Source organism: Pleurodeles waltl, chromosome 4_2 (genome assembly GCF_031143425.1).
Source record: "Pleurodeles waltl isolate 20211129_DDA chromosome 4_2, aPleWal1.hap1.20221129, whole genome shotgun sequence".
In the NCBI taxonomy this organism is placed as follows: domain Eukaryota; kingdom Metazoa; phylum Chordata; class Amphibia; order Caudata; family Salamandridae; genus Pleurodeles; species Pleurodeles waltl.
The window spans coordinates 827264838-827292387 of NC_090443.1; the positions used below are offsets into that span (position 1 = coordinate 827264838).

General features: G+C 44.4%; 1 protein-coding gene across 10 annotated transcripts in view; it reads left to right on the forward strand.

Moving 5' to 3' along the window:
• DOCK7 (dedicator of cytokinesis 7) overlaps positions 1-27550 on the forward strand; it is a 1022674-nt gene that overhangs the window by 557440 nt on the left and 437684 nt on the right. For all 10 annotated transcript variants that reach the window (XM_069232530.1, XM_069232531.1, XM_069232532.1 and 7 more), the window contains 2 exons: positions 11994-12080; positions 17872-18103. In XM_069232530.1, coding sequence (XP_069088631.1) covers positions 11994-12080; positions 17872-18103 — 319 coding nt within the window. The remainder of the gene's footprint in view (positions 1-11993; positions 12081-17871; positions 18104-27550) is intronic.

Sequence of the window (27550 nt, forward strand, 5' to 3'; positions counted from 1 at the left end):
CGTTCTTTTGCCACCCATGCCATCTCAGATTAAACCCAGCCCTATGCATCAGCTATGACCCTACTCCAGTAGGAACAGGTCAGCCAGAACAGGCCAGCAAGGACCTCTCTGAACCAGAACACAAGCAACCAATTTTGCTCTGATTGGGTAAGTTTGCTTATAGTAGTACAGTGAGCAACCGACCCATGTCTAGGCATACCCTTGATGACTTAGGGCGTACATCAAACACACAAAAGGTGATGTAAGAAATGGATGGAATGCTTGCAGTTTATCTAAACACTGGCCCAAGGTAGCATTCCATTCCACTGTTCTCTTGTCCACCATGCCACCTCAGATTAGTTACCTAGCCATATGAAATCAGCCTTGACACTGCTCAAGTAAGAACAGTTCAGCCCGAACTGCCATGCCACGTCCTCTCTGAATTGTAACACAAGCGATCCAAGACTGGTGTGCCTAATACAGTGTAGACCACCAGCTTATGTTGTATGACTCTAATCAAATGTACATTAAGATTAGATATCTCAAAATGTATTTTATAGCGCTGTATAGTGACAACAGCAGCAATATAGTCAACAAATGATTGGGGCGTTATGTTGGTTCTGGGATCAGAAGATGAAACTGTGCATTGTGATGTAGTGCTCTTTAAAAATGTATGTCTTGAACTGTTTCCTAAGCAAGGTTGGGGCAGTCCTGATGGATAAAGATATATTGTTCTAGGTCTTAAGTTCTCAGATGGAGAAAACCTGTTGCTTTGCTTTGTTTTGTTTTTTGCACTTCGTTACCCCAATCAGATGGTGTTCTGGTTGTGGATGTACTGAGAGCCATCATACATGGTGAGTTTTTCAGCCCAACATTTGGCTTTCAGGAGACAAAGCAGCATATCAAAATAAGAAGGAAAGACCATTTACATTTTCAATGACCGTATGTTGCCACCTTGGATTGGTGAGGTAGCACTAAATACAGTGATAAGCAATAACCAATAAGCAGGGCCATGCGTCAATATCCAACTGCCTAAGGGAAGGAAGCAGGAGCCACCATGCAGGCGGTCCTCAAGCTCTCTAATGATCTATATTGTAGCTTCAGGCTTCGAAGATGAAAGAGTCCACATGTCTGAAACTCAGAGTGTTTTTGGCATAATGAGGTGTACACCACTTAACGTGCCTTTGCGGCGATTTAGGTAAGAAAGGGATGCCACATGGACTCAATTTTAGTCTGTTTGACTCTAAGTATTGCAGTGAGTTTCTCCATAGCGTATACATTCCACACCTTACTCCACCACAGGTTTACGGTAGGGGCGTGAGGCTGTTTCCACATCTGGGCTATACAGAGGTGTGCCACTAGTAGAAGGAAAGATATAAATTTGCCTCTAGGAGTAGTTGTAGGGAGAGCCCTAGGGTCCCCCAACAGAACAAGCAGTGGATCGCATGGCAAAGTGATGTTGTATATGTTCTGCAGGATAGTATAACAGAAAGATTGTATGGAGGGGCATTCCCACTAAGCATGTAAAAAAGTTCCCTGCTCTAAACACCCCTTCCAACGAACATCTCAGCTCCCGAACATGGTTTGCAGACGGACAGGGGTGAGGTACCAACAGGTGATATGTTTGTATGCATTTTCTTTATGTTTCAAACATATGGAAGAACCAGAATTCCTCACCAGATGGACTACCGTGTGGCATCCGGGATCACTGTCCCCAGCTCCCTCTCCCACTATGCTGCATAGTCGTGCTTCCTGGAAGGTTTGAGGGCCAAGATATAGCAGTAGAGTAATGAAATGCCTTTACGTTGAGTATTTGAGCTAAAAAGAGATTCTATGCCAGATTTGTCACACTCCATCGCAGCGCGGGCTCTTGGAAGTCCTGCTCAGTGTAAAGCTTGAGCTAAATAATATGAGACCGACCTGGGTAGACCAAACTGTTCCCAGAGAGAGTCACCTGACTTCAGGGAGCCATCAGTGCAGTGTAGAAGGCCTGCAACCGCGGGGCCTCATTATCATTCCAGGCTTATAGGTTAGGGTGAGTAGCCCCAGGCGGGAAGTCACAGTTAGGGGCCAGTGGGGTGAGAGGAAAGGGGTAAGAGGGGAACGTACATTTAGACCATATTTCCCCCAGTGTGTCAATAAGAGGGAAATCAATGGAAGAAGATGGGGACAGGGAGGGCCTCTCGTTAGAGGAAGTCACAACAGGCCATGTAGGGGTAACCTTGTTTGACATGTACCCATGGTTTATTATCAGGGTTGTAATTCCAATCAAGGGTATAAGGGTATAAGTACTTATGTCTGGAAACCCTAGGCCTCCATTAGATTTAGCACGGCTCATAGTCGCCCTTGCCACCCTTGGAGATTTATTGCCCCAGACAAAACTTTTAGCATGAATATGGGCTAGTGTGGATTTGGGAACAGGGAGAGGAAGGTTCTGGAGAACATAGAGAAGACGTGGCATTAAATTTATCTTGACAGTTGAGTCTGCCTAACCAGGAAATCTCCAGCTTACTCCATCTGTAAAGATCTTTAAGTAAGGCATTTAACAAGGGGGGATGTTTCCTTGAAACAATTCCATGGTGGGGGATGTGAGCTGAATGCAGAGATATGTAATGCTGTCAGATGTCCATTGAAACCCTGCCCGTCACACGGGTTGTTCCAAAGTGCACCGGACATGAGCCCCTCTCATACCCCAAGATTTTGTAAAGTTGACTTTGAAGCCTGAGTCTGCAGAGAAGAAATCAAGTTCCTTAATAAGAGCAGTGATAGAAGTGGAGGGTTGGGTAAGGCAGTAGTGATCATCATCTGTAAACAGAGCTAATTTATGCTCCCTGCCTCCCACCTTGATACCCTGTATGTCAAGGTTATCCTGGATTCCTGCACCAGGGGCTCTATAGAGAGCACAAAGATAGAGGGTGAAAGGGGGCAGCCTTGACGGATCCCCCTCGTAAGGGGGATGGACGCAGAGAGAGTTTTGTTGATCTTCAATTTTGCCCTGGGTCAACTAAAGAGCCTGGATATAGGTCGTCAATTTGGGGCCCATGTGGAATTTAACCAGAAGTTTAAAAAGGAAGGCCCAGTCCATCCTATCAAATGCCTTCTTGGCATCTAAAGAATGGAGGAGCAGGGGCTGACCATTGTGTTCTGCCACTTCCATAAGGGCTGTAGCCAAGCGTGTGTTGTCATTGGCTTGGCGATTTGGTATGAAGCCCGACTTTTGTGGAGCGATCATGCGGGTTAAGTCATATGTGAGACGCTGAACCAAGACAGATGTAAACATTTTAATATCAGAATTAAGGAAGGCGATGGGGCAATATGATGTGCATCTAGTGGGAGATTTGTATGGCTTTAAAAGCAGAGTGATATGAAAATCCATCATTGTGCCTTCGATCGATCTGGTAGTTAAGATGTAGTTGAAGACTCTTGTTAGGGGTGCGGCTAGGAGATGAACAAAGGCCTTGTAGAACGTAGCCGAAATCCCGCCGGGACAGGTGCCTTCTGTGCAGGTAACCCAGAGATGACCAATTGGTCCTCTTCCGAGTTGTAATAAATCTTCCCTGTAATCAGGGGGTTCAAAACCATCCAGGTATTCAATTTGCAGCCACTCTGACAGGGCCTGAGACTGGTACAAGACCAAATAGAAGTTGTGGAAGACCTTCATTATGTCCGGAGTAGAGGAGAAGGGGCGGTCTTCATCATCCCAGATTTCAGGTATGTGGTTATGTGTGGAGTGGAGGTGTAGTTAGTGTGCTAATAATCTATCCGCCTTGTCCTCTGGCTCGTAGTATGTCTGACCAATGTAAAGGAGTTTAGTAGCAGCCTCTTTCATGAGGAGGTGCTCCAACTCTCCCCTAATATTTCTGAGGTCTTTGAGAGTGCGAGTCGTACCCAAGCGCTTATGGTGGGTTTCTGCCATAGCCAAATTTGTTTCTAATTCCTGCCTTTGCAGTTGTGCCATGCATTAAAAAGCAGCTGTGTGTGATATCAACTCGCCTCTGAAAATAGCCTTCGCTGCGACTCAGAGGGTCGCGGGGGACAGATACCTTGTGTAATTTTCCTTAAAGTAATGTTCTACTGTGTCTTTAATCCTATCATGAAGGAAAGGATCTCGAAACCCCACCTCATTCATCACCCAATGGTGGTGGAAAGGAAGCTGAAGGGCATCGGGCCCTATATCTAAATACACGAGTGCATGGTCTGACAGGGCCCTGACTCCAGTCGTGGAATCAAGGAGCCGCAAAGCCAAAGCATTAGAGACCAAAAAGTATATTGATGCATGAGAAAATTTTATGAACATTAGAGTAAACAACAAAGCCACCCCGTGTTTTAAAAGTGTAAAATGAGTAAAATTGTGTAGGGTACCAGTATGAGCGCAGACGTCTATTGTCGGCCCTAAGCAGATGTGTCCCAGATGAGTCTCTGGCGACAGAGCCAGTTAGTCAGCGCCCTGCACGTGATGGGGGAATTAAGACCCTGTACATTCAAAGTAGCCAACTTAAGTGCCATAAGATAACAAAATCGAAACCTTTATCCCAGTGAGACCAACACTAGGGTTGTCGCGAGTCTTCTTATAGTAAGATTGGCCTAGACGTGTCAATGTGTCAGGCAACATGTAACCAAACAAACAAATAACATCAAACAGTAACCAAACAAAGGTGAATAATGCACTAACGTAAAGGACCCAGGATCGCCCCCATAGAAGTGGGGGCCGTGTGGGCCTACCTGAGAATAACAAGCAGTAACAAAGACATGGAATAAAGATAAAATTACTTAAACTGAGAGGGAAATCCGAAATGAGACGGTGAGTCCCACTGTGAAGCTCTCCCCACACCCACACACACAAAAACTCAGAACCATGTAGCGGGAGTTCACAACACTTATAGTAGAGTGTCATGGGTGCTCCTCCACCTGTCTAGATCCAGTCCAGTCGAGTCACCAGGCGAGCACTACCATCAAGCAGGTGTGTCATCATCAGAGGTAGCTTGGTGCTGAACCTGGGCATCCGCCCTACGTTGCTTACAAGCGTTTTTCTTTTTACTCTTTAAGTTCAGACTATCCCGCGCCCCCACCCCGGATATAATCTTGCGCTCATGCAGGTGGAGTGTGACAACCCGGAACTCTCTACGTCTGACTATAGTATGGATAGATACGTCCTGCTATACAAAGGCTGTTGCCCCTGAAGACCACTGGTTCCTGGAACCTGACTGCTTGCATTGCCTTTTCTTTAGTATGAAAATATTGATCCCTGGTGAGGATGTCAGGAGAAAGGCTTTTCTGTTGTTGGTACTGCAAAAACACCCAATGCGTATGATCTAGAAGCACTGGCTGATCACAGTCTGGGTCCAAAAGGTGGGCAAATAGAGCTTGAACATGGGACTCGATGTCAGAAGTGGGGAGAGCCGCATCAGTTTCCCTAATGCAATCGTTGTTGCATTCAGACTGGTTCTCCAGGTCGTCCAGTTTGTCTTGCAAGAGGTTGTAGTTTGCCTCGAGTTTGTCGATGCATGTTGTGCGATCCACGTTTTCCAAGTCCTGGTCGGCAGAAGTTGATTCAACCATTGTCAGATGCAAGTCTATTTCTCGAACTGATTTGTCAAGGTCTAAAAGGGTGCGCGTAAAATCCTGGCAAAGTGCGTCGATGTCCTTATGAAACTTGGCCAGCAAAGGTTGAATATCCCCAAGTCTTTAATGGAACTACTCCATGGGGTTTTAGTGCAGTTGGTCATCATGGCATTGGTAGGGCTGAGAATGGCCAGGAAAAGCTCTTGCACTGGGCCAGGAGTCCTTGTAGATATGTGGAGGCCCTCATGAAAGCTAGGATCGTCCTGGCCAATATTTCGTCAAAGACCATCAGGCCGCATGTAAGTAGGGTGACCACCTGGGATTGAGGCAAATTCTGGACAGGACTGTAAAAAATTCAGGACAAAGGGTCAAAATTCAGGACAAAAATTCAGGACAAAGGGTCAAAATTCAGGACAAAAATTCAAGAACAAACGTCAGTTTTACAGACACACGCAAGAGAGGCCATGCCTCACTATTTTGTCAGTGCATTTATTTACTCTTTTTTAACATAGCACTTTTTATTCACTGCAGTCTTTTTGTGATTGCCTCCTGGTATGCTACATTCAGGTGTCACATTACGTCCTTGTTCAGTAGTAAATTAATGCCCTTCAGTACTGTGGAAAGCCCATCCGCCCCTACCCAAATCTACCCGATCTTTCTTGAAGAGAAAGTAACAGCAACATTTTGATTATGTTTGTGAACATTTTAAAACCCCTGGCAAACAGTATGGGAAACATTAAGGTAAATAACCTTATGCTAATCTAAACAAATTGAACAAAAACATCTGGCTTACCCCAACCGCCCATGGACTTTAAACCTACATTTTTATTTAAGAGGTTGGGCAGATGGTGTGGACGACAGTCTCACACCTAATGTCAGGATGTGAGGCACCCATAATTTGTCTGTAGTCTCACTACACTAGAGTGTATGTCTGGGACTCTACATTTATCTCAGAAATGGGAGCCTGGACTACCAATCAAAGATAATAAAAGAGGAGGATGAAATTGAGATCAAATGGGAGATCCTCAGCAAGTAATTCAAAGCGTTGTTGATAAAAACTGGATAAATAAAGAAGAGAAGAACAAGGTGGGACAATTCCTAAAATCAGACAAGGTGGGTCCACCAAGACTATTCGAAGGTATTGGGTACCTGGGGAGTTGTCTCTGCACACAGGAGCGAAACAGAAGAGGCACTGTCAAGTGGTCGAACAAGCAACACCCATCCACCTTGGCAAACTCTTCTGGTGCAATGGTTCGCTGTTAGTGCTTGTGAAGGGTGAGCAGGGGGCAGACCCCTTGCAAGGTTGTGCAAGGCAATTGCCTGCTTTGTCCATGTCTTTAAATGGTTTTGAAATTGAGCAAATGCCAAACTAGTGATCTGGGTTATCCTTAAGTGTCAAGTACACATAGAATCTTCTAAATATTTGGGATGTAAATTTTACAAACAAATGTACAAATTTTAAAATGTAATTAGTGTTTCTTAAACATATGGCACTGTTTTCCCCTTTATATACAATTAGATCTCAGATTGAACTAGGAACCAGTTACCTTTTGATATCTAGTGATTAAGATCTACCATTCTTACACTAATTTCCAGGATGAAAATCTCGGCAGAGCGAATGGTCCCTCCAAGCCCAGTTTGCTTTTTGGTCTTCTCTTCTGCTTTCTTTAGTGGGCCGTGTGGCACTAGCGAAGATGGTGTGCTACCCCAATGATAGTATTATTTTGCAAACCTTCCCCTGCTCGTCCTTCATTCCTTCTTCAGACAGGCCACACATCTGATTTGGTTGTTGCAGTGCCATCGGGTAGCTCTTTCCACTCTAAAGTTACCTGTTACTGCGGGTGGATTAGGTCTTCTGGGCTTAGAATGCTATTATTCAGCTGCAGATGTCCAGTGGGTGGCTCGCTGCCCACCTCCCTGCATTAGATGGGGTTTACCAGTAAATACTTTTAAGGAAGGCTTAATACACTGCTCATTGTTTCCTACTGACCATTCCATGGATCACCATCTGGGGTTATCATGCACAACTTTCTCTTGCCCTGCCAGAACCTGTAAACTCACTGACCCGAAGAAACCCTATGCTCCTGCACTACCTTTGCTAAGCCTTCCCCCCCGCACACTGCACTGGTCGCCACTATACTCTACACCACTCTGCTCTGTACTAGTGCATTCTGCACCAATACACTCTATTCTACTGCACTCTATGCCACTCTACCCTGCCCAATGCCACTCTATGCAACTGCACTCTACACCAGTGCACTCTAAACAACTGCACTGTGTGCCACTGTCCTTTACTCTGAAGCACTGTACTCTATGCCACTGTTCTCTGTACCACTCTACACCACTGCACTGACACTCTACTCTGCAGCTCTGCACTCTACACCACTCTACTCTATGCCACTGAACTCTAGGCACTATACTCTACTCTACACCACTCTACAATACTCCTCTGTGCACCACTCTACACCACTGCACTCTATGCCACATGAGTCTACTCTGCACTCTGACACTGCACCACTCTGCATTGCTGCAGTCTCTGCTACTCCACTGCACTCTATGTAACTCTACCTCATGCCACTCTATGCCACTGCACTCTGCGCCAATGCACTCTAAACAACTGCACTGTACTCCACTGCCCTCTACTCTGCACCACTGTACTCTACGCCACTGCTCTCTGTGCCACACTGCACTGACACTCTACTCTGCAACATTGCACTCTCCGCCACTGTACTGTACACCAATCTGCTATGTACTACTGCATTCTATGCCACTGCATTCTATGCCACTCTACTCTGCATCACTCCACTCTACAGCACTATACTCTACTCTGCACCACTCTACACTACGCCACTGCACTCCCCGCAACGCAAGTCTACTCTGCAATCTATGCCACTGTACCACTCTACACTACTGCTCTCTCTGCCACTCTATTGTATGCCACTCTACTCCACTGCACTCTATGCCACTCTACTCTGTCCCACGCCACTCCATGCCACTGCACTCTAAACCACTGCACTCTACGCTAACGCACTCTAAACAACTGCACTGTACCCCACTGCACTGTACTTTGCACCACTGGGCTCTACGCCACTGCTCCTAAGCCACTCTACTCCACTCCACACAATTATGCCACTAACCTTAAGCCATGCTGAACAGCAGGTACTCTGGTGTATAACATGGCTAATGGCTAAAACACATTAGCAAAGACAATAACTCTTTTGTAGGCGAGACCTGTTGGCTTTGCCAATGTTTGTTAGTACTATGAGGTACCGAGGTCGCTGAAAGAACTGTGAAAAATACAATTACATCATAATAAAAGGTGCTACAAAATGCGCAAATACATTTCGGTTAAATAAAAAAAAGCGCTTCTCAAATACAGATTTGAATAATATACAGTTTATACCTAGTACTAAAAAATGTTATATCACTTCATTAAAACCACATACTCCACAGCTCACCTTGGAACACCATTACAATACCTCTCTAAAAGAAATATCTTTGCCACCAGAAAACTTCAAGTGACTCCTTTTAGCAAAGTCAATGCAGGTTTTCAAGCCCCTTTGCATTTGCAGATTTACCATTTGCACACATTTGCATGTCTTTAGGTAAGGAGACACCCTGGCAAGAGGGTCTGATTCTTATCTGTCTGCCCCTCCCTCCCTCAGAGCACACGAGACTCCCTGCCTTTGAAAGCTGCTGGGGAAAGTAATCGCCCGTAATTTCGCACTACCTTCCCTTGTCCATTTGGTGAAAGGCTAAAATTACGGACAAATGCCGTCCGTTAAGCCTTTCATCACGGACAACGGACGGCAGGGCGAAATTACGGATAGTCCGTGAAATTTACGGACGGGTGGTCACCCTACGGATGTAAGCGGAAAAGCTCAGTGCAAGCAACTGCAAGCAGCAAAGTTGCACCAAAGCCATCACAAGGAGCAATAGTTCTAGGCCAAGGAATGCAAGGGAAGCGCAGACAGGCCTGGGGTGCCTCCACCCGGGCCAGGAAAGCCCCGTGGATGGCTGTGAAGACACTGGATATGTGACCCTGGATAACTTCAAAGCCCCGTTCCTGCCAAAGCAGGGAGAAAAGTGGAAGTTCTAATACGGCTCAAAAGTTAGAAGCAGCAGCCTAGTGAGGCGACATCCATCCACGGTCCCTCAAGCAGGCTGAGTCGCATAGGGCAGGCAGAGAAATGCGCCTATGTGGCCCGATGTAGCGCCCCAAGCACTGGGGTCAGTGTGACAGCAGGGCCCTCGGGAAACAACCAAACCTTGAGTCTCCACTGGCACCATGCCGCCCTATCCTCTGCAAGGCCCGCAGCCCCGTGCACCGCTTTCTCATCCCCGCTATGCCACTGGGCTGGGATGTCTCCTCCGGGGGCCCTGCAGCCTGTGCTCGCCTCTGGTCCCCCCTAAGAGTGGGCCGTGCCACCCAGGCTCTGCTCTAGTGGCCTGCTCTATGCTGCTGGGCCACGTCGTCTCCTCCAGTGGCCCTAGCAGCCTGTACTCACCTCTGGTCCCTCGTAGGAGCAGGCTGCGCCGCACTGGCTTCACTCCAGCGGCCCACTCCAGTGGTGCAGCCAGCTAGGCACAGTGGGGTCAGCCCACACCAGGGTGGCCTGCACCACGAGGCCCAGCTGCAGCTCCAAGATGGTCACCCACCGGGCCCGGCCACCGCCCTGGTCCAGCCACGCCAGCCAGCACTGATAGATAGTCTGCTCATCTGTGGGGTTCACCCATCCTTGAGGCGGAGGGTAGTGTGGATGCCCCCTACCATCCACGGTAGTCAAGGGGGGAAGGGACGCGTCTTGCTGGGTCTCCGCTTGGCTACGCCCCCTCATGCTGGCTTTGAAGATGGTGCAAGTTGGCCAGAGGATATGTGTCACAATTGTCCAATCTATGCCTTGTCTTTATTGGATTCCGCCGTTTTTGAAACAAAAGTTGTTACAAGAGACATTCACTGTGGATGCAGTTTGTTATATACACATTCGCTAATATATCTATGTTCAATTTAGCAAAAAACACTGGCAGAACCATGATGTATTGATTCTGTACTGTTCCATGCCTAGCAGAACTGTGCTTAATGTCAGCTTGAAACCCTTAATAGCAAGGGAACGAAGAAGCACAGTTCCTTATGACTGCTGTTTCCAAATTCTTGAATAATGTTCAAGATGACAGAGTAAGGGGTGAAATCCTAGGAATTGAAGGGTGAGAAGGAAACTCTTCTGTTTTTTTAACTAATCTTTCATATACAACCTGCCTCAAAACCCAAGTGTCCACACATCATGGTGAAATGTTCTGTCATTTTTAAGAGTTCGCTCTGGTAGGAAGGTTTATTGATTTTGAACAGAAGTCTTAAGTTAATACTCAAGAATAGAAAGTAAGCTTGTCTTGGGATTTGATTATGCCATATGTGTAATTCACTGCTCTCTAACAATGATTGTCGTACGAGAACATGCAGAGTAAAAATTAAGAATCAGTATTTGAGAATGTTTCTAGTTTATCTTGAAATTAAGCTATTAAATTAAAGGCTTCTGACAGAAATCACCTTTTTGTAGTGTGGGCTCACTGGGATAAAGTCTTATGCCCAAACATTTAAACTAAAATTGGAAAGGAGATGTGAGATATATAAGGACAGATCCCTCCACGACAAACGCCTTCAATGACATTTTGATGAAAATTCAAATGATGATTAAATCATGTTATGTTTTTATTGGACTGGGGATGGTGTGAAAAGCTGTTTGGCTGCTCTTGTTTGGCCAGTGGCGTAGCACAGGCGCCACTGGGCTCAGTGCAAAGCAAGGAACTCGGGCTTCATCCCCTACTGAGGTAGCAAACACAGCCACTCAATAAGGTCTTGGGCCCTTCAGATCCCTTAGGGCCCGGTGCCACTACTGAAAGCTACACCCGTTTTTGTCAAATTAAGTGTCTCTTCTCGTGTCAGAAACGGAAGTAGAAAGGCAAGTTTCTGAACTCTGACGTGCTTATACAGGACGTGGCTGTAGGGGCTCCGGGTGCCAAAGATACACTAGCCTCACTTGGAGGGAAAACAGGGTGGCCGTTGCCCACTAGTCCAAACAGGTGTCTGTCATGTGTGCCGATTTCATTATTCTGATTATTAGTCATTGTCTTTATGTTTTTGCTACATGATATAATTTAATTAAGATGTTTTCTTTATTTTCATGTAACGCCCCATTCAAATGTAAATTCAGAAACCAGGTTCGAGTCCATGTCGAATATTTTAAACCACTAATACCTAGTTATATATCACAATGAATTTGTATAAAATATGTAAAAGAGTCGGACCTTCGACCAGTAAATAACACAGGCATCTTAGAACGTTACACAATGATTCTTGTAAATCCAACAAAACATCTAAGCTGCTTTCCCTAAACAGGTTCTGTCAGTGTCTGGCTACGTTTCTCATATAACATATTTTGGATATTCCCTTGCAGGTGCCCCTTCCGGGAATGAAATGGGTGGACAATCATAAAGGAGTTTTCAGTGTAGAGGTTGTTGCAGCTTCCTCTGTTCACACACAGGTATGTTACTGCTTTTTCTCAAAAACATGGGTTTTTGCCCCTCTCTTTATTGGCAATTGGTCTACCAAGGATAGAATAACATTCAGTATTATTTCTTGCTGTCATGGTTTCTATTCATAATGCGGTGTTGTTGTTTTAAAATTGAGTCGATTACTGTGTTTATAATCCTAAAATATATTTTTATTGACATTCTTTCGTCATCTTTTTCACAAAAATATTCCTTGTTATCTAATTTACTCTTTTGTTTATTTTATCGTTTATATTTTTTAAATTACAATCCTCACTATTTTGCAGTCGGATGGTTATAGTATATCCTTTTGTCATTTTTGATTCCCTTCTACCTTACCTCTGCAACAGACACCGGTCTGTGGTTACCGAAGTCAGAAATCACCCGCTGGTTTCATCAGTGATTTGATCCACAGAGTGATGCTGTCTTGACATCTCACAATAGTTGCGGAAATCATGAGCCACTTAATTGCTGTGCCATTAGACTTTTCACAAAGACGCCTGCTTTGTTTTCATCGGGTTCTATGATATGCAGTCCCATTAGATTTAGCGGTAAGAGCTCTGTATGCCCTTCTCCCCCTAAGTATGTTCGCCTATGCCGAACATCCTTGTGTCAGCATTTGAGCCCATATTTATACTTTTTTTGCGCCGCATTTGCGTCGTTTTTTGACGCAAAAACGGCGCAAACTTGCAAAATATCATTGTATTTTGTAGGTTTGCGCCGTTTTGCGTCAAAAAGCGGCGCAAATGCAGCGCTAAAAAAAGTATAAATACGGCCCTGATCCAGTGCTGAAGCCTGGTTTGATGCTTGCAATGCCAGGAGGACACGAGGCTGTGTCCTGCTGGGGATTCTGGGATTTGCAGCTTCTGATTACATGCCGGGGGGAAGGAGTCCTCCATCCCCTCTCACAGTTGTATATGGAGTGAAAAACTGAACCACCAAACGTTAACATGGAGCATTTGCCCAAGATTTCACTTGCAGACTGTCGATGTTTATTATCTCTACTGACTGATGCTAGTTGTCATGTACCCTAGGACAGATGTATATAATCATTGCCCGGAACACAGGTTGGTTTCTTGTTCTCAGCTCCTGATCTCCTAAATCAAATCAAATAAGACTTCTCAGAAAATGAATTCCCACTGCTCTCATTCTTTATTTATGTTTAGCTTGTACAGACCCGCGGGTATCAGAGCACTTTACAGTATTCTGCTACGAGCTATACAGGGATGAGCAGCGGGGGGCATTTTTGCAGCAGATATATATCGAAAGTGTACTCTTACCAGAGAGAGAGAGAAAAGTGATATAGAGCTAAAATATGTTGTTTGAGAAGAAAGACATTAAGTGGGTAATTCTAGAACAGACGATATATACAATTATTTTTCAAGGTATAAAATGAAGGATCTGCATATATGGCCAGCTGTTTCGATTTCCAAATCTTTTGGGTGCACTTCCACAGAACAATCCGAAGATGGTTCTTAAATTTTGGTGGTTCCAAAAGTAGGGATTCAGCACTGCGAGAAGAGTTGCTACCCCTTGAGGTAGTTAGTTTTTGAGCCAGGAATTTTGGGGTGCCACAGTGTAAGGCTGTATTTGATGCACACAATTTTGAATATGCTTCACACTTCAGTCGTTAGCTAGTTGAGAGTGAAGCGCATTGGTGTAATGTGCTTAAAGCATCTTAGTACTGTGATTAGTCTCATTGCAACATTGCGGACTGCCTTCATTGATGCTAGGTGTTTTGGGGTATACAAGAAAGGAGTGAATTACTGTAGTCTTGTCTGGAGATGACTCATGAGTGTATCATATTTTTAAAATTGACTCTAGGCTGAAAGGTTTAATGTACTTTAGAAGTTCGAGTTGAAGTTGGGCACTCTATATATAGTTATTTTTATGCTTGCTTGGAGTCTCACGTTCTTGTATAGGGTTATCCCAAAATATCTGGTGTGTTCTCTGATTTTGAGCTTACAATTTAGAACATTCATAGAGTCCAGCCAATTGTGGACCAGGAGAAGCTATTGGATGAGGGCTCTGGGGGGGGTATGAGTTAACAGGAGAAATTCCATCTTTAGTGGCTTTCTCTTCAAGTGGTTGTAAGATAGCCATGTTTGTATGTCATCTTGAATACTCTAGGAGTATTATGTATTTTGTTAATGAAACTTTTCGTTGGGGATTGTCTGGAGAGATGGTAAGAGAGATTCAACTGTTTCAGGATTGTTGTCAGATGTTCTATATAGGGGTTGAAAAGAGTTGGGGAGAATAGAACCTTAGATACTCATTTGGCAATGAAAGCCAGACTGGATAGCATTCTGCTTAGTTTGATTTGTTGAGACCAGTTTTTGTAGCTGAGTAGAACCATCTGAGGACTCTACCACCAATTCCCATCCTCATATTGAGAGCGTTTAGTAGGATGTTCCAGTTAACTTTGTCAAGCATTGTGAAAAGTTCAAGTATTAGAACTAGGCAAGAGGTTTCCCTTGCCCTAGAAGTGAAGGGTGATTTCTACGATCTAAATATACAATGGCTGTTTCGGTGCCACAGCCAGGTCTGACGCCTTTTTGAAAATCATCTAGAAGGTTGTGATCAGTTGATGGGCTTTGCCTCCACCTGCCTTTCAGCTAATCTTAGTTATCTTCTTTTACCATTTAAGTCCTTATTGTACCTTTGAGTGGAGAGTTTATTATTTTATCCCTTGAGCTTTAAAGCAGCCAATTCATCAGATATATTTGCCATAGTGCCATGTGATTAACTGATCATGTGACTCATGGGTTACATCTCATTCTTGGGCTGAAGCTGAGATGTACGTTTTACTGAGTGTTCAATGGTATTCATTTGACTGATGTCTGCAATCTATAGCTTAGGTCTATAGTTTTGACCTGTAGACAGGAATAAGTTAGATGTGTGGAAGAAAAGAATGAGGTAATGGTCAGACAAATCAACCTAGGAGAAGGAGTCGATTGATATGACTCCTTCTTTAGTGACGAGGAGGTCGAGAGTAGATCCCTTTAAGTATATAAGGCTTGTACAAAACTGTGCTTGATGAGTGTCATTTAAAAAAAGGAACACAGTTTGGGCCCCTATGAGTCCATAAGGTCGTTCCAGTGTATTTTGAAAACACCTAAGATGATGATATCTGAGGAAGACCGGGAGTGTTTGGTGCTAAGGTACATTAGTTATTCAAAGAAAGTTTGATTGTCAACAAGGGGATGGTAGATAATGTGAACCTTGGTGAGATTTGGAAGAGCGTGCCACAGTTCTGCACCCAAGCATTCAAATATGGAGTGCATGTCAAGTGTAAGACTTTTGTGTTAAGTTTCTGTGGATGACTTTGATCCCTCCACCAGAGCATTCTTCTCAGTCTACTTGTTTGATCCGAAAATTGGGGAGCATCAGTATGTGTATCAGCAGGATGAATGAGTCATTTAGCCAGGTTTCAATTGGGAATACAATGTCAACATTGTGGGTTTTGAGAATCTCAGCAATCTCTGTGCAGTGTTTGGCTGCCGACCTGAAGTAGAGAAGTATGCATTTCAGATAGTTTTTATAGGTGCTACTGTTGATTTGATAAGGGGCGATCGGAATCTAATAGAGGTTCTGTGCCTTCATCTAAGACAATTGCTGAGTGTTCCTATAGTGTGGGGATCGTTTTTTAGGGTCGAGCTTGCATTGCATGCGCTCGGGCATGCGTATCGAAGCGAGACGCTTTAGTATTTAGAAAAGGGCTCGGAGCCCTGTCAACTTCACGTCAGTGTTTTTTATTGGTTCGTGGGCTTGCCTAATAAAATCTGCTTGCTTTCATTAGTCGAAGGCAGGCATACGTCATGCCTTTTCCATTGGCTAGCCCTCCTCGAGCGCAGCAATCAAGTACAGAAAACATGCAAGGCTCGCTGTTTTCCATCGGGCTTGTGGACTTATTTTTCTTTAATTTACGAGCGCGATCTCGCTTGGCAGAAGTCGAGCGCTTTACATAGTTAATTTCACTTTTTCGGGTTATGTACATAAATGCACTTTTGCCCGATAGGTGAAAAGTCGGGTTAGGAGTTTACAACGCGATCAGCTCTAACATGAGCAAACGCGAGACCCGTTGCATTGTAAATGCTTGTTGTTTCTGGGAAGAGATGTACACAGGTGAGAGAGGCATCTTTCTCTCAGAGACAGACATGAGAACGATGTGACAGACTTTAGAGCTTTTGAAGTAGAGGAGCTGGTGGATTTCAGGTTAGCAGTTAGAGTCAATTTCTCTTCTTAGGAAATCTAGCTTAACCCAGGGTATATGCATGAATGAAAGCAGGTGCAAAACTACCTCAGATGGTGTAGTAAGTTATCTAGTGGGTTGGGTTGGAGAGTTCCATTGCTTCATCGTGAGTTTCTTATGTAGGAATAATGATACTGACTCGCTGGGTTTTTTGGCAAAAAGTTGTCTAAGAGTACATTCTTGATGTTTACATTCTTGTCACGCTGTAAATGCTGTCAGAGTAAGCACAGAACTAGTTCTTCATCTTTGCCTTTTTCCTCAAATTCTTTTTCGTGGAAACTAAGGGCAAACATATTGAGTATTGTTTAGAGTTTGACAAATTTCCCATTCACTGTAATCGGAATATATACCCTTTTGCATACTCTAAAAGAGTCGGACAGAACATCTGACAAACTTGACTTAACCCCCTAAGGTTCGTGTGCCACTGTTAGACAAGACATTAACGTTGTACTTAATATCATCTGAATTCAAACCATAATTTGTTGTACAGCTGAATAAAGCTGGAAAAACCTTATTCTGGCACAGTATTGTTGTGCCAGAATAAGAAAATGCAACATGTCTTTATATCTGCATATTCACCACATACATTTTACCTTACATAGCACACTGAAGGCATGGTCTTAAGGCGCTATGTTAGATTTGTTTACTTTTTATTTAAAGGTAATTTATACTTCTTTATGCAGAATCAAAAACACAAAATGAATAGAGGGCAGAGCATAATATGTGGAAGTAGTGCAGTACCGTTGTACTCAAAGATCCTACTCCAGACACCAACATCCTCCCAAACAAATGTAATGCACTGAGCCTGGGGCATACAGTTTGGACAAGTACTGTATTACATAGAACTCCCTTCTTTCAGGTGGACATTCCGCTTGTGGGCATGCTGCCCCAATCCTAAATGTCACCCACCAGTTTTTTGTTCCTTCTCACCCTGGCCATATGTATTTTTCCTGCCAACTGCCAATTACGCACACGGCATCACCACAAGTCATATGACAGACCAGTTCCATGCATCCAGCGTATGGCTATGTACTTTTTGTGAGACAAAAGGATAGTACCACAAATCTATTGAGCAAGTTTCTCTTTTCAGCATCAGCTGTAGGGCCAGTATATAGTGGTCTAGGGAAGAAACTATCAGGCTTCCACACCAGCCAAATCAGACACCTCTTTAAGTATTTTTATTGCCACCCAACCCGATCCACTGACACCAGGAAGAATACATAAAGACTGCGTGGAATACTTGTGCACAGAGTGATAACTAAGTAATTTTCATGTCAACCTGCAACCAAATGTTTTACATTATGTTACTTATCCCCAGGGTACCTGAATGCAGTGCAATCCTCTACATATTATAAAATAATACGTAATAGAATTCGTTTTGTAACTATCATGTTTTTCATGAATATTGCAGTGAATAATGTATGTATTTCTCCTTATAAACCAATTATCAAATTATAAATAAAAGGATTGTGTATGACTTTGAAATACTTTTATTGTAACTGCATCTGCATTTATTTTTGCTTTTATGCTAGGATGCTTCACTTGACAAGTTCTTTGCACTTGTTCATGCACTGGATGAGCACATGTTCCCTGTTAGAATAGGAGACATGCGAATTATGGAAAACAATTTGGAGAATGAATTGAAGAGCAGTATTTTAGCTTTGAATTCTTCTCAGATGGAGCCAGTGGTACGATTTCTTCATCTCTTACTTGACAAACTGGTTCTTCTGGTTGTGAGACCTCCCATTATCGCGGGACAAATAGGTAACTATACTTTTTCATGTTTAAGTATATAGGAAGTAAGTGGCTTTGGCCAAGTTAATGTAGGGATTTATAGCTAGAATAATGCCACTATAATGTTATTTAATTAGATGTGGACCAATATTCAATATTCTGCCTTGCTGACTATAATGAGTTCTGTGATTTTTGTCCAGTCGGCCTGCGTTCCTTAAGGTTATGTTGAGATGTCTTGCTGCTGTTATTGGAAGGTTTTGTATGAGCGAAGAGTGTAAAATGTGTCATATGTTTCATTACTGAATCCATACATTACTCAAAATTTCCAATTTCCTCTTGTGACCGCACTCCCAAAATCCTTCCATAATACCTCACTTCTAAGCTGTCAGAAAAAGTTATTGAGGTGTCAGTTGACAATGGTGTAGGTTTTATTGACAGATAGTGTATAAAAATTAGGATAAACTGATTCTAATGGTCCTGCATTTGTCATGAAGTAATGTCCTTAGTTTTGGAGCAGCACCATCATCAATTCTGTTATCTCAAAAGGATTTGAGAATACTGATTTTTTTTAAATTTAGTTTTTAATGTTATTTCGTTTTATTAACGGTAAAGAAGGATACATAAACATGCAACGAGTGCTCGTAGTTATCACACTATGACAACAATCATTTTCAATGGAGCTAAGCCGTTGTGTGAGTAGTGTGATCCCACAACCATACAGCCGACCCCCCAATAACAGACAACTTTAACGTTCTCCCCGGCTCCTGTTCCTTCCCCCCCTAGCTTCCAAGTAAGAGACACAGGAAAACAAAAGTATATTCATCATTGGTATCACTTGTGGGTCACAGCAATTACAGCAATATATCAGTGGTGACTTGTAAATGGGGCCGGGGCCGGTCCTCCCCCTCCGGTGGGACCTCAGTTGTCCATATCTTGCAGTATGTGTATGTGCCCATCTTGCGGTCTCCTGAATTCCAGCAAAGTGCGAGTAATCTCGACCCATGCCATCGGGACTTCCTGGGCTTTGTTATCTGTCCTAGTTCACCTCATATGTACTTCCTCCGCCCCTGCCCATTCCTCCATATCACCTTCCCAGGTTTTCCTTGTTGGGGTATGGGAGTTCAACCAATGAATAGCTATATGACGTTTCAGTACTTTAAGACCCAAGAGGGCGTAGCGTCTGCTACATTTTTTTCTGTGGATTAATTGGGAGGAGACCTAAGAGGCATTTCTCAGTTGTTCACGGAAGCTCCCAACCAGGGGTACTATGCTGTTGGGCAAGAACTTCTGTCCAGTAATCAATTATAGAAGGACAGTACCATGTCATATGAATAAAATCAGCGGGTTCTGCGGAACACCTAGGGCAACTTTGATCTCTGGAGTAATATATCACATGGAGGCGTTTAGGGGAGAGATAAGCCATGTGTATGAAGTTGTAGTGGATTTGTTTAAAGCAGGCTCTCACAGCTACTCTCAGCACCCTTGCATGTGTTTTTTCCCAATCCTGTGGAGTTAAGGGGCCCTCAGTAAGATTTTGCCATGTGTCCTCTATCTGTAGTGATGATGTTTGTCTGTCGGCTCATAATGCCTGATATGTGTGTGTGATGAGTTTGTTCCCCCCAGCCATCATCAGTAAGGTGAATAATGTATGAGATGGTGTTGGAGCCTCTGGGAATGAAGGCCAACTTTGCCTGGCTGGTGCTGCAATTTTCGCATATTGTAGAAATTCTTTTCCCATTCTCATGGAAGGGTGAATAATCTCACTCTGCATCTCTTGGCGTAGCTATAAGTGGTCCACTGCCAGTTTATCCAGCTCCCTGAAACCCACCCGGGTAATCCCATGGAAAGAGCCCCGTATTATATATAAACATTGGAGCAGTACCACCATTTTCAAAAGTGTGATTCCCCCAATTAAGGATGGGGAAGGGTGTTCCAGAACTCTATAGAGGGTTTTAGGCCCTTTAGGGTCCGTTCCATATTGAGATCATAACATTTCTCCTTCTGATGGGTTATGAGTATACGCAAGTACTGGACGCCGTCTGATTTCCAGGGTAGGTAGGTGGGCGGGCGGGCGGGGGAGGACAGTTGTTTGGGTGATATGCCCAGCAGGTGCCCAAGAAGAAAACAGGACCAATTTAGATAACGTTTACTCGAAGACCCGAGGACTCCAAGAATTCTTGCATAATGTTTAGAAGGATCGGGACCGATATGTCAGGTTATATTAAATAGATCAGCGCATCATCTGCATACAATGAAATTGTGTGTTCCGTGTTATGCACTGTTATACCCCAGCCTCGGAGAGTCTGTTGAAGTCTACAGGCCAGAGTTTCTTTTTCTATGGCGAAACCAGGGGAGACAGCAGACATCGTTGTCCAATGCTGCGTTGTAAAGAAATTTGTCAGACACATAGCGGCCCATCTGGACTCAGGCTCGAGCTTGCATATAAAGCAACCTACCCCAAGCCTAAGCCGGCTTTCCCTCCAGACATATTCCCAATTAAGGGAATCAAAAGCTTGTTGCCTGTCCGGGAAGGCCAGGGCGTAACATCTCTCCTGGACATGTGGGTCTTGTATCACATGGTCCAGAAGTCCTATGTTTCGCAAGGTGTTCCTTCTGGGAATAAATCCCGACTGATCCTCATGTATCAGGCGGGGAAGATATAGAAGGAAGCGAGCAGTCAGAACATAACTGAGGAGTTTACGGTCCACATTAGGTTGGTAGGATCTTTGCCCGGTTATGGTATCAATGAAGTTAGGGCTTCACACATCGATCGGGGTAACTCTCGCCTCGTAAGTGCTTTTGCGTATACCTCAACCAGTTTCTCAAGTAAAATAGATGGGAAGGCCTTGTAAAAATCTCCCGAGAGCCCGTCCCCGCCCGGTGCTTTTGCAGTTTTCATAGACTGCATTGGCTTCATAAGGTCCTGTTTGCTGATTTTGGCACCTAGAATTTCCTGTTCTGCTGGGGACATGGATGGCAGTGGGAGCTGATTCAGGTAATCCGGCAAGTCCTCCATCTCACCTGGGAAATATGGCTTTTCGTACACTCTACGCATATGATCTGCGTGCACCTCAGTTATAGTTGTGTATGGTACTTCGTGCCCATTATGATCTCAAATTGAAAGGATAGGTTGTGGGGACATCTCTGATTTGATTAATCTGCCCAATAATCTGCCTGCTTTGTCTCCCTCAATATACCATCAGCCCTGTCTTTTGAAAATGTATCCAGTAGGTCCATCAGGCCACAAACTGTAGGTTTTTGCCTAGCTCAAGTAACTTTAATGGAAGGGTGGGTGGGGAGCTTAGATTATAAAAGCTCCAGTTCAGCCTCCTGTTTGGTTAAATTGTGTTTGAGAGTGCATCGCACTCCAACGGAAGTGGACAGACACCCTTCCCCCCCCCCCTTCGAAGACTACCTTGAGGGCATCCCATTCTATGGCTTGGTCACTTGCCATTTACCAATTTTCCTCAAAATACTGATATAAGGATGTGTCCAGTGTGTTCCTAAATGTAGTGTCAGAATGAAATTTAACTTTTTAGCATTTTCCACCCAATCTCTTATTGTGGGCCAAATAATGCAGAAATTGTCATTACCTCTGGAACTTTCAGGTCTGTGAACTATTTTTGATCACTCTAAAGGGCAATTTGTACAAGAATGTTTCTGAACGCACAATTTTAGTTTTTTTAGTTGAGCACTTTAAATCAGTTTTAGAGGCAGTAAAAGAAACCAGATTGATCATCACAATTCAAGCTATTCATAAGAAAAAGCATTTTGGGATCAGTGTGCAGAACTATTACATGTATTGGTCTTTCTTACGCCATAGACCACCTCTAATGGAGATCATTACAGAACAGTACTTTGGAGACACGTATTCAACTTTTGCCATGGCAGTCTTCTGAACCTTGTGACTCCCCCTCCCCCACCCTCCACTTGACTAATGCTTCCCACACCATTGCGTTAACAAGGCTAATTTAGTATTTTAACTCCAGTCCTATCCAATTTGTGAGCAAACAGCATGGTACTGTAGAGGGAAGATACATTTTAAATAATTTTGCAAAATTTTTCCTGACTGTATACTGTATATTGATTTCTAAGTTGTGCACTGCAAATCAAATTGTTTCAATGAGCCAGCAGGTAATATAACCCCAGCTTTCACTTAAACAGTTACAGAAGTGATCATTAAAACAGATCAACACAAGAAATTGACAGATAAATAGCAAAACAGGTAAGAGCACTAAAACACCTAAATACCCCATTAACACTCAAAGTCAGATTTGAAGCATAATCAGTAAATATGTGTAATAGCATAACAGTTTCCATAACAGTAGAAGCAAAAGGGATATCGTATAGCAGCAGTATAAAGCTCACAGACCCCAGCAATTAGATGTCTCTGCCCCTGAAAAAATGTCATATCACATTTAAAGTATCAGATTGTCAATACTTTGCCATCCAGTGACGTTTACTTATCGGCCCAGGTATTCAGTTCTTAGAACAGGTAAAGTTCACATTTAGGCTAAAGTCCTTGCTGATATAAGAGAAGACGATTGGGAACATTGTTGTGCTTGTGTATAATAAAAGTGAATGGCCCCAAATCACAAATCCATAGTTGGTTCTGGTGGTTCAGTGGTGTAATGTATTTGCTTCAGGGATCTTTGTTTGACCAAATGAACACAGGTTCATTTCTCAGTGGATTCTCTCAGACTTTTGTCCTTCCAAGGTCGGTAAATAACATTGAGTTGGGCAGCAGTCCACACTTGTTATTCTTTACCAGGTTGCCCTGAGGGATGAAAGTGCGCTTTACAAATGCATATTATGTTGTAATTTTGAGCCATAAATGTCCGGGTGTAAGTCTGTCGGGCCACAAAAGGAAAGTTATGCATTAACTACTGCATAATTATGCACAATGACTGTTTACAATAATGCAGTAGTAAACCCAACACAAAGGGTGAGGACATGGAGAACCAAGGCGTGGCTTCATTTGGCAAACGTTCACAAACTTGTCTCTGACAATTTCATACATTGGAATGGGTCAGATGTCTGCTCCCCTGTGGGAACGGGGATGAAACATCTGCAAATTATGTCCATGAGCAATCTGTTTTGCCCACAGGGTCATACTGGGAAGTTTCCATTCTATTAAAGACCTACTAAGGTCCTATGTCAGGACCTGAGGTGAGGAATATGCTTGTTCAAAGCTTATCTACCAGTAGCAACTCCATAACCATCACTGGTTCAAAATAGAGCTATTTAAACATAGAGTCCGAAGAACAGTCAGCCACATTGATAATGTTCTTTAGTCTGGCCCCTACAGAAATGGCTTTGGAGGCCATTGCCCCTCACACGGAAGGAGCTCCGAAAGGCAACACATCAATGCCTGCTTCCTGCATGACCCAATGGACCAAACGAGCAATGGTGGGGATGAGACTGCGTGGAAAAGCTTTTTTAGGTATAACAATAATTGCCTTTCCCCATGTCAGCAGAACTCCTCTGTTGCAGTTTCATATGGCTTGAGGCATCTGACCATCATCATAAGCTGGATAGGATATCATCCTAGAATCTGCTTTAGTCCTCCTGGCAATATGGAACGTAACCCCTAATGGAGTAAAGAATTGACCTGAGATATCCAGTGACATTGGCTACTCTGCGGCATGAGACCAGACAGAGGAGCATCTCATTGCACTGCCAAGACTGAAAAAGATTCAGTACCAAATTGGAATCCCATTGGACTGAATATCTAGGCCCCGGCGGAGAGGACAACTAAACTCCCCTGAGCAGTTTGCAAAACAGAGGGTGTTCTCCGACCATGGTTCCTTGTATTGGCCAGTGACCTGCCGATATGGCAGAGCGATATGAATTGATCGTCCTCTAGGCCAAACCATGTGATGCCAAAGACACCTTAAAATTCAGGATTAGGACACCGTCACACCCCATGAGATCTTCTTGGTGTTGAACACACCAACACACCCATCTGGACCACGCTGTCTTGTATCACTTGGTGGTCCCCTCTGCCTAGGCTGTGGCTGACAAATGTTCAGCTTCTTGCGAAAGGCCCAGGACATGCCATGTTTCCCAGTAATCCTCCATGCCATGAGTGGTAGACGGCCTTGGAGGGCTAGAGGTTGATAGTGGCCTAGAGGATCCTGAAGAATATCTGGAGTGTGGGGTAGACAGATTGGAAAATACCATGAAAGTTCCAGAAGAACTGGAAACCAAACTTGAGATCTCCATATCAGCTTGATCAGCACCACATCCTCTTGCTGCCTCCTCACCTGAGTGGACAGCCTCATTATCATAGTGAAAGGGGGAAACACGTAGCCTCTCTCCTTTAACCAGTCCGAAGGAATGTTTCTGTTGCTAGAGTCAGGGGATCCGGCTTCCAACTGAAGTGCCTGGGAATCGGATGGTCCAGACGGGATGCAAAAAGGGCTATTAAGGTAGGGCCCAATGGACTGTTGAGTTGTGAGAATAAACAAGAATCTAGTTACCACAAACTCGTGTCTGGCCAGTCCCTCAAACACCAATCAGCTATCTGATTGGATGTACCCGGGAGATGCTCAGCTGTTACCTATATGTCTTTGTCGAGGCAATACATCCAGAACTCCTTGGCTAAATCCACCAGGATTTTCAATTAGGAGCCCCCCAGGTGGTTTATATTGTGTACCGCCGACACTTTGTCCATCTTCACTAGTACCGAACACCTTAACTTTTCCTTGGTCCAGCATTGGACCGCGAATGAACCTGACATAAGTTCCAGACAGTGGATGTGGAGAGACTGTTCCTTCTCGGACAATTTTCCTCCTGTGAATGACTCTTTGCAACGTGCTCCCCGGCCAGATTTGCTAGCATCCATTTCTATAATGAGATCTGGATCTGAGCCGAAGATGGCCCTGCCATTCTAGGCCTCCATGTGGGACAACCACCAGTTCATTTAGGTCGTGACCTCTGTTGTCAGAGGAACGCAATTGCTAAATGGGAGACCCCTAGAATTAGATTTGGAATCCCTTTATGGTTGGAATCACCCACGCATCTGAGGTAATGGCTTGCCAATTGTGTAAAAAGAAGAAATAAACAACCCCGAAGTGCGTCTGGGAATGGATGCTTACACTTACCGGATTGGGAGCCTTGAAATTGTCCCCTGGAGGAACCTCGGGCGCCTCGTCCACATTAGCCCCTTCTGGTAGGGAAAAACTCTCCTGAGCGGGATTGGAAAATTGGCTTTTCTGGAAGGCTTGTCTTGGTGGGCCTTGGACGAAGAAATGGCCTGCCAAATGCCCCTGCCACGTCCGACCCCGACAGAAATGCACGAGTGGAAGACCTTTTTTTATGGAGGTCTGCACCTTAACCAGTGAAGTGAAGGTAGCTACAAATTTTGCTAATTTCCTCACAAAAGGTTCACCAAAGAGACTTCCTTGTGCATACCCACTTCCGTGGAAGTTAGGTCCCCCAATTTCAGGTTGACCTTGATTAGAAGGGAATGGTGCCTCTCCGTAGAGAGCGCACAATTTGCATTTCCAAGAACGATAACTGCATGTTGTGCCAAGGCTGAAATGACCTCGGAGGACAGACGGATTGGAGGCCTTGGCCTCCTTGGCTAACTCTAGATTTTTCCTGAGGGGGCAGATGACGTCGAGGAGCTTGTCCTGACAAACTTTCCATAACTTGTCTATGCCTTTTTTGGGGTCGCGGATAAACTTTTGTAAAAATGTGGACATGCGGGCTTTAATCTCCGGGGTGGCGGATACCTTGCCAGGTAAGGATGAGTGAGGGCATTACACACTAAGTTTGGCCCTAACTTCTTTTTCCAGAGGTTTTCTAAGATGGCTGGACACATAATTGCCTTCTTTTTCTGAGGGAAACCACTCCGAGGACCTAGGATGAACCAGGTCATCCGGATCCAACATATCAGAAGAATCCCCAGTCCCCTGAGTGTCGTTGGGATTATTAGTAGAGGGAGGCGATGGGTGCCAGGTCCTGGAGGGACCCGCTTCATCTGCGGAGACCCCTTGAAAGTCTTTGTAGCCCTCATCGATCAAGGGGAAAGGGGCAGAAGTCGTTCCGGGGGCTTATAGGGCATCCGCCGGGGCTCCTAGACCTGGGGGAAAGGGGCGATCTATAAAGGCCTTTTTTTTAGCCTGTCAAATGTTGTGAGATCCACTCCGACCCCCAGCTTATGTTTGGGGGCTCTTTGGACCACTCCGGCGCGAACAAGGAACCATTGTAAAGGCGGTCTAGTCAAAGGTTGAGGGGAACTCCGCAGGTATAAGCCATTTGAAGTAGGCGCCGCTCTAGCGGTTTGATGGCCGAGGCCACTGCCTGGTGTATAGAGGCATCCATTGCCTGGCATAATTTGTTGTCAGTATTCATTTCTGTGACTGCATGACTGTGATTAATAGGCAGACACACACACAACTCCCACTATATAACCCGCAATGAGTTTTTGGTTCGGGGAAAAACCTGTCAGTAGAATGGGGTAGGCCCCTAGATCAGAAACCCTTAGGCAGTTCTATTTATCGAAGAGCCAGTTGGCATAATTTTTTGGTATGCGAGGCACAGAATAATAATGCTGGTCCAGAATAGGACTGTGTACCTAATCGGGTAGCAGTTCTATTGACCACAAGAAGCGTTGCCACTTTAAATTTGCAAATACTGACCTTGCAAATGCAGACTTCAGGCTTCCAAGGTGGGCAAAGAGACGTGCCAAGCGTGCTGACAATCAGCTCTGTAGCGGGCCATAAGCCTCACTGCACTCTGCTGTCCTCGAGAGGATTGAGAAGGCTACTGCGAGTGGAGCACTGTTGAAAGCACTCCAGCAGCAGCATGTATACCTGAAAAGGAACGCTATATCAGGTGGAAAAAACGTTGTTGGGAAAGTATTTTTGAGATAAGAGACACGGATAGGAAGAAAGCACTTACCTTACTGCTGGAAGCAGGAAAGAAAGAAGAAATACAGTGGGGACTGTTCACTTATATGGACTATGGCTCTTGTTGCTGATGGGTTATTTGTTGTTTTGTTTCCTTTCTATTTGCATCATGGGAACAGTAGTTTTTATTTAGTTGTTGAAAACTGCTGGAAGTAATAAAAAGATGAAAGATGAGCATAATCCTCGCCTCGGGTCCTGACATATCAGTCAATCAATAAAGGTTTGTAAAGCACACCTACTCACTTCTAAGGGTTTCAAGGCGCAAAGGGGGTTTGTCCTCTGAGCTTTAGTTGAAGAGCCAGGTTTTAAGGTCCTTCCTGAATTGGGGTAGCAATGGTAAATGCCTGAGGTGCAGGGGCAGGGTGTTCCAGCTCTTTGCTGTGAGGTAGGCGAAGGATCTCCCACCAGCCGAGGACTTCCATATGTGGGGTATGCTGGCTAGTTCTTGTTCCCCACATACAGAAGACCTCAGCTGGTGGGAGATCCATAGAATCCATTGAATTGCCCAGCAGGGCTGCCCTTTTCCCAGCACTGAACTGTACTGTGAGTTACAGTTCTA